General features: G+C 37.2%; 1 protein-coding gene across 1 annotated transcript; it reads right to left on the reverse strand.

Moving 5' to 3' along the window:
- Positions 1 to 9573: 9573 nt before the first annotated feature.
- LOC116181187 (pyrimidodiazepine synthase-like) lies at positions 9574 to 10506 on the reverse strand. Its single transcript, XM_031501470.1, has 4 exons — positions 10431 to 10506; positions 10212 to 10382; positions 9909 to 10166; positions 9574 to 9860 (listed from the first exon to the last, which is right to left on the reverse strand). Exons 1-4 carry the CDS (start codon positions 10453 to 10455, stop codon positions 9604 to 9606), a joined length of 711 nt encoding a protein of 236 aa, XP_031357330.1. The 5' UTR covers positions 10456 to 10506; the 3' UTR covers positions 9574 to 9603.
- Between the last annotated feature and the right edge of the window lie 2935 nt (positions 10507 to 13441).

Raw genomic sequence — 13441 nt, forward strand, 5'->3', positions numbered from 1 at the left:
TACTTGACAGGTAATTAAAGCCGTTCTGTAGGTACTTTAACAGAAGTTCTGCTGCATATGATGTAAGCTACAATCCAAAGAGTTTCAAAGTAGCTCCATTAGCAACAGATGAATTTTCAAGAGTCTTTGAGAAGCGTTCCAAAACAAAAAATCTGTGTTCATTAGTCCCTGTTCAAGTGTTCTATTTAAAAAGCGTTTTCAACAGCCCCCAAGTATCTTTAAGCACTTTCCAGCGGCCTTTAAAAACCTTAACCGCAGCTTCCGGACTGTTCTCAATTGTGGTGGGGAAGGATTTTTAAGTTTTTTGTAATAAAAATCACGACTCTGCCCAATGATGAAAAGCGGAAGAGCTGACCTATGAAGATTAAGCAGAAAATAGTGATTGAGAAAAATCCTTGCTTTAATTGCTTGAAAATTGGTCACTCCTCCAGCAAATGCAAGAAGCCATTATCAGATTATGTGCAAAGTACAATGTATTGTATCCAAAACCAATATATAATCAAACGTTATCATTAAACAAACGTCGAAAATAAAAAAACATTACCTTTGAACCCTGTTTTGAGCTTAGAAGGGCCATCTCTGCCTCATCTGCAACAAAAACAAGCAAACAAGAGGGACAGAGAATAGCGCAGGACATATTATTGCGGTAGCAATGTCTAACGTCTGACAATACGGCAAATATGATACTAAAACCGTTATTAATACTCGATAAGAATCAATAATTCGAATGACTTTACCCCAGAAAAAGCAAAATTTTTATTGACAATGAATTTTTCGTACAAATCGGTGTATATAAAATCACGAACGTGGCATTAATTTAAGAAAGCTACTTTACGATGCACAAATGCCTACATTTCTATAAAACACAACACAAAAATTAATTTACAAAGAAATTCACGAAATCTGTAAACATACTAATATCAATGATATGAAACGTAGTTAAGCTCGTACGAAAGAATCTTTGACAAACAAAAATAACGTAGACAAGATCGGGTCCCGTTTCGTAGCGACAAAGAGTTGTGTACGTAAAATCCAAAAGGTTTCGTAATGCAGTTAAACAGGTCAAGTAAAAAGTAATGGCTTATTGAGAAAAATTTACACGTACTCAATATGACGTCAAGATCTTTCCTGAAGGGATAAATACAACTGTACACGCAACCAAATTAAAAAAGAGATAGATTCAGAAGTATCACGGAAAACACCTGCACGACCTCTGGCGGCGAAACAAGGAACTATTGTAAATGAAATCTATAACACTCGGATGGTCTCTAGCGGCAAAGGTAATAACAAATCTCTTACAGGAATAACTTACATCTAAAATAATGAGATACATAGATGGCGTAAGAATTTAAATGAGAGTAAATTGGTAAAAAAAGAAACGGGACAGAAGTTTCAAATTCCTCTTCTCCCAAGGGACGTTTAGTGGTTCTTTGAAAGGTGTTAGGCTCCTTTTCAGCATTTAAGTGCTTTAAAAAGCGGTTTAAATTCTTTTGCGAATTTTCAACAGCTTCAATAAGGATATTATAACCATGACATTTAACTTATTTATTTATTTATTTATTATCCCTCTCTTGTTCTGGGCCCTCAACAGACTTGCGCCCCATTACAGAGTGACCCGCATAATGCTTTTTAGAGGTACCTCTGCAGAAGGTCTTAAGTTGTTCTATATTACTCCAGTATTTACCTTATGAAACCTGAGGGCTTTTCAAGAGCGTTACCTGGTCCCCAGCACCCTTTCCATGAGCTTGATATTTTTAAAAGGTATTTTTCAATCTGTAAAAACCTAAAGGGATTTCTTTGTCGCCCAGGAGATTTTGGAGTACTCGAGATTCTATCCTTTTCAACGAACCGGGCCTTATTGAACTTTTTTGTCTTTAATATCCATTAAGAATGTTATTAAGACCTTTATTAGTCTGTGAGGATCTTTAAATGTCCGAAAATGTTATCAAAACTCCGGTTGATTGTTTACTCGAATTTATTTAAGATTTTTTGAAACTCATCTTTCTCTATTTCTCTCCTGGAAAATTCTTGAAATATTCTTGAACTTTTGCAGAAACCACCATAAAATATTTTGGGAACCTTTACATTTTTCTAGTCTTCTACCAACTTACTGGGAAGTTCCTTCGTTCAGAAGAGAGGAGTAACTCTCCACAAATTTTCACCATCAGTGGTGTCTCTTCTCACTGTACCAGTTGGCGTTGGCTGGTCATCCTTTTCTCTGGATCATCTTCAACTATGAGAAACTATAACGATTTATTTTCTCTATTACAAAGCAGTATTATGGTTATTATGGTTCACGGTATATTTAATTGTTGAAAGGTCCTCGCAACTTTTGAATAGATGGTGCTCTCTATTACTGGAACTTAACAACGCAATTTGACCGCGCAGTGAGTGTCGATTTTCTCTTCGTATCCAGTTAAACTTCGTTTTACTCAAACAGCTGAAAGCGTTAGTTAGAACGGATGGAATTTCAATTCCCATCATCAACATATAGTAATCTCTGGCGATCGGATTCTTAATTGGGGATTCCGCCCGTAATTAGGACGGATTTACCTATATAACTCCAGTAGTGAGGATATAATTGCGCTTTTTTCTTATTTCTAGTATCGTCATTTGTATTTCCCGTAATTGAAGTGTACCCTTCTTTAGGTTCGGCTGATATTTTGTGTACTATAATTTTTCCATCGCGAATTGTTTCTTCATCTACAATTAGCCCTCTTATTTAAGAGGTATGCACATTTTATGACATGAACGAAGGGCTTTAATTTTAATTTTAGTTTAAGTTCAGACTCGACTTTTTGGTTCCGGTTTAAATTTAAGTTTAAGTATCAGTTCGGATGCTTTACACTACCTAACTGATTAGATGTACAAATTTGTAACCTTTGGTTAAACTTACCGATAACTACGAATGCGAATTTGTTTGTTTGTTTCAGTCACGGGCTCTTTTCTGAAACATTTCTCACTAAAAAGCACGTTTGCGCCGGTCCGAAGTCGAGTAGTAGAAAAGTAAGTATAATTACTTATTCAATGGTAATAACATCCAAGCATGGCTTTACCAGAATCTCGCTCCGGGACGCGCGGCAGTCGACATTTATACCTTGATCGGATTTCAGTGTCTCGAGTAGTTGCCTATTTTTTGGGCAAAATTGAGAGCATTGGGAACCCTGTATCTTCGGAGCTATTAGACCTAGAAAATTGGATTGTCAGGAATTTTGTTTACTTTAAAAAAAAGTAATAGTGACCTTTCTCGTGAGAGCCTTCCTATGTCATTTTAAATATTTGCACAAAACTAAAAAAATGGAAAAATTCAAATACACAACATACCAACGCAAGTCAACCGCAATTATTGGAATTTCGAATTACTGTCCTAATAGAGAAAAAGTCGAAACAGAAATGAAGACATGCGGCACTTAGTAAAATTGAATCCCCCATAATAAAAATCTTTCCATCAATTTCACTTTGCTTTACCGGGCGCTCGCGCTACACCAGCGCTTTAACGAAATAATTTTACGTTTATTTATAAAACAATGATTAAAACCCTCATTTAATTAACATCCACCTTCTACGTTTTGCTTTTACTCAGCATTCATTTATCGCGAAACTCAATTAGGCTCCGAGTTTTTATTCCGACAGAGTCTGACTAAATTGCTGTTTCTCGTCTACTTCAATTTTTTGTGTTTCGTTTTGTCTACTTCAAACAATGAGCATTACGGTAAGAAGCGGCGAAACTCTGTTTCCAGCTTTTAGTGTAAACCGACGCTTTTTGTGGGGCGCGCGCGTCGGGGACGCTCCCTCTCGCTCTCGCTCTCCGCGTAAATGCACAAAAGATTTCGTCTAATTTTAGGAAATACAACTCCCCGACGAACTTCGGCATTCTTCCTATTTTGCGGCCGTTCGCATTATACGCGTTAAAAAGTAGTTAAGTATCTGGAAAGGTCGGCCGAAGTTGAAGATTTTAAAATGTGCTTAACTTGGCGCTCCTGAAAAGAATAAAGCTCTTCAAGCTCGATCCATTTCCTCAACTGATTGGTATTGAACCACTCACGTTTACAATCTAAACCGTCGACTATTATACCTAAAGTGAAATACGGCAGTTTTCCTGTTCACAACATATGGCGCGTTATGTTATTGGACTTCAATAAGACTTAGAATGGGATCTTTTAGTAACACAAAAAAAAAAGAAATAATGGCACGCTAATGCGAATGTTACTCAACAATCATACAGACCCCGTGATAATTCTTTTTGCTTTATTCACAAAATTGCATTTAACTGCAACAAGAGTGAGTGAGCAATTAGAGGATTGTGGCGAAAAATGTAATGTCCCCAATCACACTTTTTTTACAGTTCAGAAGCGATAGTAAAGCGGGAATCTGCAGATACTATCCAGACTCACTGCATGGGGGGCTTAGCATTCAGGTTTATATGTATAGTAGCTAGGATATGTGTATTGCACTGACAAACTGACAAGGGAGACAGCTATATTTTGCGGGACGGAACAAACTGGCCATGTTTCTGACGATACCTTTTGCAAAAAGATGGCAATATGTCCGCTTAGAATGGAGAAGCGGTGAGTGAAGAGAGAACGAAGGCGATCTGACGGAAACGGGGACGAATTTGGTTCTTTGCCTTTGATTTGATGGTCCAAGCGAAAAAATACGAATCGTTTTGGATTCTACGGTCGATTTCAGACAATTCACTTTTCCGACCCAAAAAATAGGCAAGTGTAAAGCCTTGCTTTTTGCCGATAATCGAACACTCCAAAAATTTTCGGGAAATCACTTTTTCTTATAAACTTTGGTGCGTAGAATCCAAAACGATTCGTATTTTTTCGCTTAGACCTCTCAATCAAAATTTATGGACAAAAAACCAAATTCGAAAAAAATTCAAGGGGCTGTAACTTTTGATCTAGTAGCCCAATTTTCAAACTGTTTGAAATTATGGATTCTACACGCCCAAATCTATAAGGAAACGTTTTTTCCCGGTCGATTTCGGACAATTCACTTTTGCTACCCAAAAAATGGCAAGTGAACCTTGCTTTTTGCCGAAAATTGACCACTGCAAAAAATTGCGGGAAAACACTTTTTCTTATAAATTTGGTGCGTAGAATCCAAAACGGTTCGTATTTTTTCACTTAGACCTCTCAATCAAAAGTTATGGGCAAAAAATCAAATTCGAAAAAAAATTCAAGGGGCTGTAACTATTGTTCTAGCAGCCCAATTTTCAAACTGTTAGAAATTATTGATTCTACACGCCCAAATCGATAAGAAAATAATTTTTCCCGTTCGATTTCAGACAATTCATTTTTCCTACCCAAAAAATAGGCGTGTATAACCTTGCTTTTTGCCGAAAATTGACCACTCCAAAAAATAGCGGGAAAACACTTTTTCTTATAAATTTTGGTGCGTATAGAATCCAAAACGGTTCGTTTTTCTTCGCTTACCTCTCAATCAAAAGTTTTGGGCAAAAAACCAAAGTTTTTGGCATGTATAATCCATATCTTTAAACAGTTTGAAATTAAAAATAATTGAAAATCGTAAGAGGGTTGGCCCCCGATGTTATCAGTGTAGGGATTAATAAGGGTACAAAGGTAAATAAAGTTGCGGTGACCCTGTGTGAGTGATGAGGTTTCTTATTTTAAATGTAATTTAAAACTCTTCTAAACTGCAAGCTTTGACACGTCAACCTTGTGATAACATCCGGCGAAACTTTGAAGAAAATTGAATAATGGTATCTGAAACACTTTAAAAGTCCAAGATAGAGAATAAGTTGAGCGTTTTTTCGTCAAAACTTGCCTCTCACTATCAAAAGAAGCGTCTTAATCGGCCAAGTTTTTGCATAAGTTAATGCCGCGCGCCCCGTTCCGCGTGCTTTTTTCGCCCCATCTGTAAAATTACTTTTTTTCTTTTCGCCATGTCGTGAGTGGCAGTTTAAAAAGTCGTGTAACAAGTCTTAAACCAATTTATAAAAATGTGATTAACTATAAAACGTACCTACCAACCTAGCTCGATAGATCCACGTCAGAAGCTTTTCAATTCAATTTCCGTCAAGTGCCGGGACCAGTGAAATTTTAACGGGAACTAAGCCTGTCAGCCACAAAGCTATTGAATGCTGTTGGATTTACTCCGTTTTTTTCTTACCTATCGCAATATACACATACGCACTTGGCATACAAGTAACTATTCCACGTGTTTACTCCAATATGGATATCGATTGTGCGCCTCAAAAATATACTTTGCAAGATGGTAGAACTTCAAGTCCTTTGGAAGGTAGTACCTGATTTTCGATTAACATTGTTCAGACTGAGAAGGCCTTGTTCTTTCAATTGTAATTTAAATGTTTGCACATACAAACTGGAGAGCATACGACTCCAAAAGTTAATTTCCACAACAGTAAAAAAAAGTGCAGAAAATCGTCCCTTTTGTGACGATATTTTTTTACTGTTTAATCTTTGCTCCGGCTTTCATTTAAATTTCCATGTGGAATCTCGCTCAAATAACATTATGCGAATTCGTGTCTTTATATAACAATCCTTACGCCATCTAGGTGATTCTTTCGTTAAATGTTGAATATAGCTTTATTTTATGATGTTCCCGTAGTAGATTTCTTGTCGTGTGTTTTTGTCCCAGTGCTCGTTTTCGATTCTTACTTCGTAAGCAGTTACACGCTATTAATTTACTTGACATTTTTTGTCTACCATTTTATCGGATATACTGGTGTTGTATATATTAAGATGTTTCTCTGAAATTGTATTACTTCCAAGCTTCACTGACGCATTTTTGCGGATTTATCTTACAAGCTTAAGACCCTCTTCCGACAATCCGTTGTGGAGATACAAGGGAAGATATCCGATCCCGATAAGGGGTCGAGGAGGGGGACGATAGTTGGTAGAAATAAATTCCTTTCGTTGAGACCTTTCATTAGAGTACCATGAAAGATGAAGCCAGTTCCCCCCCCCCCCCCCTCCGTTTTTTGATCAGGAAACGAAAGAAGGGCAATAGTTGGTAGAAAATGGTTCCTTTAGTTGGTTGAGACCTTTAATTAGAATACCATGAAAGATCAAATTAATTTCTGATTCAAAAAATTCCAGGACCATTCCCCTAGAAGTAGATCACAACGGCAGAAGTGCGTACGGACGGACGGACGTACAAAACGCAAACAATAGCACATTTTTTTTAATTTTAAAAAAAATGCGCTAAAAAAGGACATTTGCTCTGAGAGATTTTCCGCGGATAGTTAATCCAGAGGAGTTTTAGAAGAGATTCGGTCGGGAACTAGGAAGAAGTAATTACGTCGTGAAATAATCTCGTTCGAGCTTTGCCAGGGTGAAAGTTTTTTTTCTCGGGACACCAGAAAACCAAGTGATTGCCGGTATTTTTGTTGAAACAGAAAATAAACGCGAATTTCGTGCGTTTACAGTTAAATGATAGGTGAATTAATCAAACGTTTTAGTTGTTTATCCATGCTAAACAAAATGTTTATTCTATAAAGAAAGCAAGATAAAGATAAAACATGTGAGCAGTTGGGTAGGCGAATTACCGTCACGTAAAAAATTAATACCGTACCCAGTGAAGGACAAATGAATTAAACGTGCCCGTTTCATATTTTTCTCCGCTACAAAGAGTACAGTACAGGTTATTCCGGCGCGTATATAACAATAACGGGATTGAACTTTGTCACCGGAATTCGTAATCATAAAATTGTTATCGCCCGCAGTTGAAAAAACAGTAATAAAAAAACAGGTTATAAAATTGTAACTTCGTGAACTTGTTAACAACATGCCTCCGAGTTAATAGTTCCGTGTCTGGAATAATCTCGGAAGAAATCGGGAAATGCAGGCACAGGAATAATCTCGTATGGAATACACAGGAAGGGCAGCGCGTTTCCTCTAACGGAGGAATTTTACAACACTCCTTACATGTGTTTCGTTACCGATACCAGTTTCGTTTCTACACTACTACTGAATACTTTTTCACCAACGAAAATGATGGTAAAATGCATCTTAAACTATTACCAAGAACTTTGAATTTTCCTACAACTGCCAAATGCGTTTTTTCCGCTTGCCTGACAAAATAGGTGCGCGAATTAATCTTCTGGAGGGCCACAACATTGACTAACACCCATAATATCTTAGTGAAGATACAAGACCGAAGCTAGCTCAGATCAAGATGGCTCGCCACCTGGTGGTGACTTTGTAAAGTACGTCAAGGTGAAGTTCAAGGATAACGTGGGCTATGGCATTGGTAAGCAGATTAAGGTTTCAAGGTTTTCAGAGATGAATGGCACCATTTCTTGTGTTGTCACATTTCACTTCCAAGGTTGACGAAAAATAGGTCAGGGTGAATCTTTAACGGTCGCTGGCTTCCTGGTGATTAGTTGGTGAAGGTCATAAGCTCAAATGTTGCTAGCTCCCTAGGAGGAAACAAGTAGCATTTCTAGTGTACACCAAAAATTCAAATTCAAATTAATTCACGTTAATTCAAATTAATTCACGTCAATTCAAATTAATTCACGTTAATTCAAATTAATTCACGACAATTCAAATTAATTCAGGTTAATTCAAATTAATTCACGTTAATTCAAATTAATTCACGTTAATTTAAATTAATAATTCAAATTAATTCACCTCAATTCAAATTATTTTACGTTAATTCAAATTAATTCACGTTAATTCAAATTAATTCAATTTCAAATTTTCAAAAAATTGCTAGATCGTTTCCGAACGGAATTAATTAATTAATTATTACTTCAATTAAATCATATGCCAGTGCGGCGAGGAGAAAAATGACGTAAGAGAGGAATTTAGTCCATAATACCCTATGCTGCATCTGGAGGTGCGAATGCGCTATAGGAATCACACTTGACAAAAAACTGAATTGAAGTAAACATATCCAGCTCAAAGTTGAAAAGCAACTAGGGTTTTCTGGGAAAGTCGCCGCGCAATTGAGCTCCAAGTCGACAAGGTTCCTTGATTGTAGTGCCTGCAAGAGCAGTCCTCCACGTGGCAGTGTTGGCCTCTCCGCAGCTCCTGGATATCGTCAGAAGCACCGCATTTTTCTTGGTGTACCCTTGAATCAAAACTCAACAGCAGAATTGGTCCTTACAATTTTTGCAAAAAAAATATGCTTTGCAAAATCCAAATCCTGATCACAGACAAGTTTTTTTTGCATATTTCGAGACATATTGGAAAAGACTAGAATTGAAAGCAGCTAATTTTACCTGTAATTTTACATTGAAGATCGTAAACAAGATAATGGCACTCCACCTTGGTCAAATAAACTGAAGTGTTTGGTTGGGATTTATCTCCTGTTTTCCTTTGCCGGGTTTTTTACAATGTCATCAGAATGCAGTGTCGCAATCGGACACTGTTCTTAGGAAAAACACTGTACTCATGAGTGGATCCACATCAAAAATCAAAAATTAGAAGAATCTGAAAAAGTTGCAAAACCCCAAGAGTTTTGGGTGGGTATCATAATGTGAAGAATTGGAGGGATTCGGAAAAATGAAGGAACCCATGACGAAACAGTAATAACAATATTGGATGTGAATTTGAACAGTTCAAAAAAACAAAAAACTTATTAATAAGAGCACAGTGGTCTCTTTATTTATATATCAAAATCGATTTCCTTAGTTTTACCCTCCCGAATCATATCATGAATTAAGATCAGAGAGTCCTCCTTCGTCTTTTCTTTAATCAGAATGGGATGCTCACGCATCGCGGCGCACCACGAGTACAAGTTCGGCAACGCCTCGGCATTGGGCACCTTTCCGGGGAACAGTCTCTCAAACAGCGGGGCCCTTTCGGCCCAAGGCCAAAACATGAAATCGATCATGCGCGGTTCGCAGCCTCCAAAGTATTTACCTGCAGGAGGTTTGTGAGGAAACTAAGCCTTCACCGGTGCGTACTCACCCCGCTTGCCTAGCTCTTCCTCGTACCTTTCGACGTGCTTGAGTAATTCGAGGAAATCGGCAAGATCGTGATTATTCAGGACTTTGTCGAAGTGGACGAGCAGGTCATCGAAGTCCCTTAGCAGTACTGAGTCGTGATCGCGTTCGTCGATCTTCTTCGAATGAAGAACGGGTTTGGGGTACTCTTCGTCCAGGTAGTTGCATATCAGGAGACTGTCGGTTAGTATCGCTAACCCCGCGTCGAATATGGGCACCTTCCCTTCAACCGCAAAAGTAGAAGCAATTAGATCTTAGAATCACTCACCTGAAAGGTGCAGGGTAGATATCCATTCAGGCTTATCCAAACAATGCACATTTACAATTTCGCATGGAATACTCTTGATAGCGATTACTATTCGTACCCGTTGAGCGTAGGGGCAGTAGTTGGTGGAGTACAGTCGCAACCCATTATTCACCTTTTGGGGAAATTCGCTACCTAGAAATCGGCAAACTTAAATTAGTCGCAGAGAAAAACCCCATTTACCGCTCCGTAGATGTTTCTCGCCCATTTTGCCAGATGTTTTTAAATTCGTGAGTTATCTTCTGATATCTTATTGAAGTGTCAGCGAATATCTTATCTTCATTCTCGACTTTTACCTTAAGTAGGTTCGGCGAATTTTTATTTAAGATAAGCCAAATTACATAATGAAACATGGGCCACGTAGTGAAAAAAGAATCTAATTTTTTAATAAGGCGGTCCTCTATCTTTGGTGTGTAGTGATATTAACTCAATGACTTTATGACATTAATCATAATTGGGTGTATGTTTCAAAACCACTTGTGTACGGTGTGTCCCAAATGTGAGATATGACGTCACCAGCCCTAATTTTTTATGACTCTTCTTAATGGATATTTCAAGTGGCACATGTGCGCCAAATGTGAAGTTTTAATTTCTTGTCTCATTTTTTGACTACAGTCACATCGGAGCCCGGTGTTTTGAATGTTTTATGCATCAGCACCTTTAAAAGCGATGGGTCATTCGAATTATCGATTCTTATTGATTATTAAGGATCCTCAGATCCTTTATAGTTTTGTATTGTCGTCCGTCCGTCCGTCCGTCCGTCCGTCCGTCCGTCCATCCGTCCGTCCGTCCGTCCGTGTGCGCTCTAACTCTTTTTAAAAGTGGCCGATTGTGTTGAAATTTGGTATACGGGTACTTTGGACATTAAGGACGGTCGCTATTGATTTTCGGGAAGCTGGTTCAACAGGAACAAAAGTTAGAGGGCTTCAAGTGAATCGGGAACAGGAAAAACTGCAGACTCAATATAATAGAAATCAAAATATTTCATTCCCTAGCTCATGTATCGAGTTCGGACTTTCGCCAGATTATTCCCTATGACTCTTAGATGTGTAACAATTCAATATAACTCGTCTCTGTGGTCTAGGTCAAAAGTTTTAGAGCAAAATGTACTCAAGATTATTTTTTACACATGAATTTGGAGTTTTAAAGGTTTTCAAACGCATTATCTTGATGCTGAAAGAGTATATCACGTGCACATTTGATAACCGCATGTGTGTGATTAAAAAATGTTAAATTATTTTTCTGAGGCCACATGGTTTTTTGATCAAAATATGTCAAAATCGTTATTTGTGCACCAAGATCATTGGGAAAAAGACTAGGGGCTTTATCTCAATACCCAAGATATGAATTTGATCCATTTTTGGCGACCACGTGGATTTTGATCAAAACATGTCAAAATCGTTATTTATGGACCAAGATCGTTGAGAAAAAGACTTGACGCATTATCTCAATGCTCAAGACACAAATTTGATGCATTTCTGGTCACCACATGGATTTTGATCAAAACATGTCAAAATCGTTATTTATGCACCAAGATCGTTGGGAAAAAGATCAAGAGCATTATCTCAATGACTTAAACATGAATTTGATCTATTTTTATCGACCACATGGATTTTGATCAAAACATGTCAAAATCGTTATTTATGAACCAAGATCGTTGAGAAAAAGACCAAGAGCATTATCTCAATGACCAAAACATGAAATTGATCTATTTCTGGCGACCACATAGATTTTGATCAAAATATGTCAAAATCGTTATTTATGCACCTAGATCGTTGGAAAAAAGACCAACAGCATTATCTCAATGATCAAAACATGAATTTGATCAATTTTTGTCGACCATGTGGCATTTGATCAAAACATGTCAAAATCGTTATTTATTCACCAAGATGGTTGGAAAAATGACCAAGAGCCATTATCTTAATGCCCAAGGCATGAATATTATGCATTTTTAGGGACCACATGGATTTTGATCAAAACATGTCGAAATCGTTATTCAATGATCGTTCAATAAGTGATGGTAATACTGAGGATCCTTCGATATTACGTTGTATCGGTTTATTAATAATAATAATAATACCAATAGATGTAAATACAGTAAAGAAATACGCAGGCAAAATTGAAAAATATACAGAACTAGCAATAGAAGTGGAGAGAGTATGGAGGCAAAAGCAAGTACATATAATACCATTCATAATATCAACAACTGGAATCGCACAAAAAACATTTAAACAACATTTACAACTTGATCTAGATACATACACTCATCATCACATTCAGAAGGCAGTCATACTCAAAACCTGCAGCATCACCAGAACTTTCCTCAGAAATAACTAGCCAGACTTGACAATAGTCCGTTTGACTAGGATTAGAACCGGCAAGACCGAGAAAATCAAATAATAATAATAACCAAGAAGAGACCATTTCAGTACGTATCTGGAGATCACGACGATGGAAACGGACAAGACAGCATATAGAGGTAAATTACATCAAGCTTTCATTACACAATACCCACATTTAGCACACTTAACAAAACAACGCATTGCAGACCAACGTAGAGTTATCATTAAAAATACACTCCTTACATTAGACACACAGGTGCAAATCAGGCACGAAATTGAAGCACTACTCAACACAAACAACACACTCACCAGTCACCGTACAAGATAATACATCCGTTCTAAACAACTCTGAAATACAGACATTCGCGACACTTCAGCAATCGATAGAAACAAATAATCACACAAACTAACATCCCTTCAAAAAGAATTTGACAATGCACTGTTAGAATTCTCAAACACTGACCCAACACGAAGAGCACGAATACCTAATCAAAGCCACACTACAAAATTGCGCACACTTTCCTAGATACAGATACATTGAAATGTATTCAAATAATTTCAAAAGTATTCGAATACTTGTCACTCAAATACATTAAAAATTTAAAATAGTATACTAGATAAAAGTCTTAACACTACTTAAAAAATCAAGTTATACTTTGTATGGGGTTAGCTTTTTTTATATTTCTATTGTTATATACAAATTTAAGGGGAGTAAAAGCGTATTATTGTTATTATATTATTATATAGGAGGTACCTACCAGGACCTTTTCAAATTAAGTGTAGACCATGAGACCAAGGGATAAGTCATACCATCTATATAACTTAAAAGTACTGCCTTTTTTTTGCACCGAA

This window comes from Photinus pyralis, unplaced genomic scaffold, assembly GCF_008802855.1.
Source record: "Photinus pyralis isolate 1611_PpyrPB1 unplaced genomic scaffold, Ppyr1.3 Ppyr1.4_LG9, whole genome shotgun sequence".
In the NCBI taxonomy this organism is placed as follows: domain Eukaryota; kingdom Metazoa; phylum Arthropoda; class Insecta; order Coleoptera; family Lampyridae; genus Photinus; species Photinus pyralis.

What these genes read in the sequence shown, in the direction of transcription:
- LOC116181187 (XM_031501470.1), bottom strand. Translation starts at nt 10,455, where the DNA reads ATGGGCGAGAAACATCTACGGAGCG. An exon ending in ATCTACCCTGCACCTTTCAG is followed by an intron (nt 10,167 to 10,211) that starts GTGAGTGATTCT and finishes TTGCGGTTGAAG; the next exon opens with GGAAGGTGCCCATATTCGAC. An exon ending in GGAAGAGCTAGGCAAGCGGG is followed by an intron (nt 9,861 to 9,908) that starts GTGAGTACGCAC and finishes AACCTCCTGCAG; the next exon opens with GTAAATACTTTGGAGGCTGC.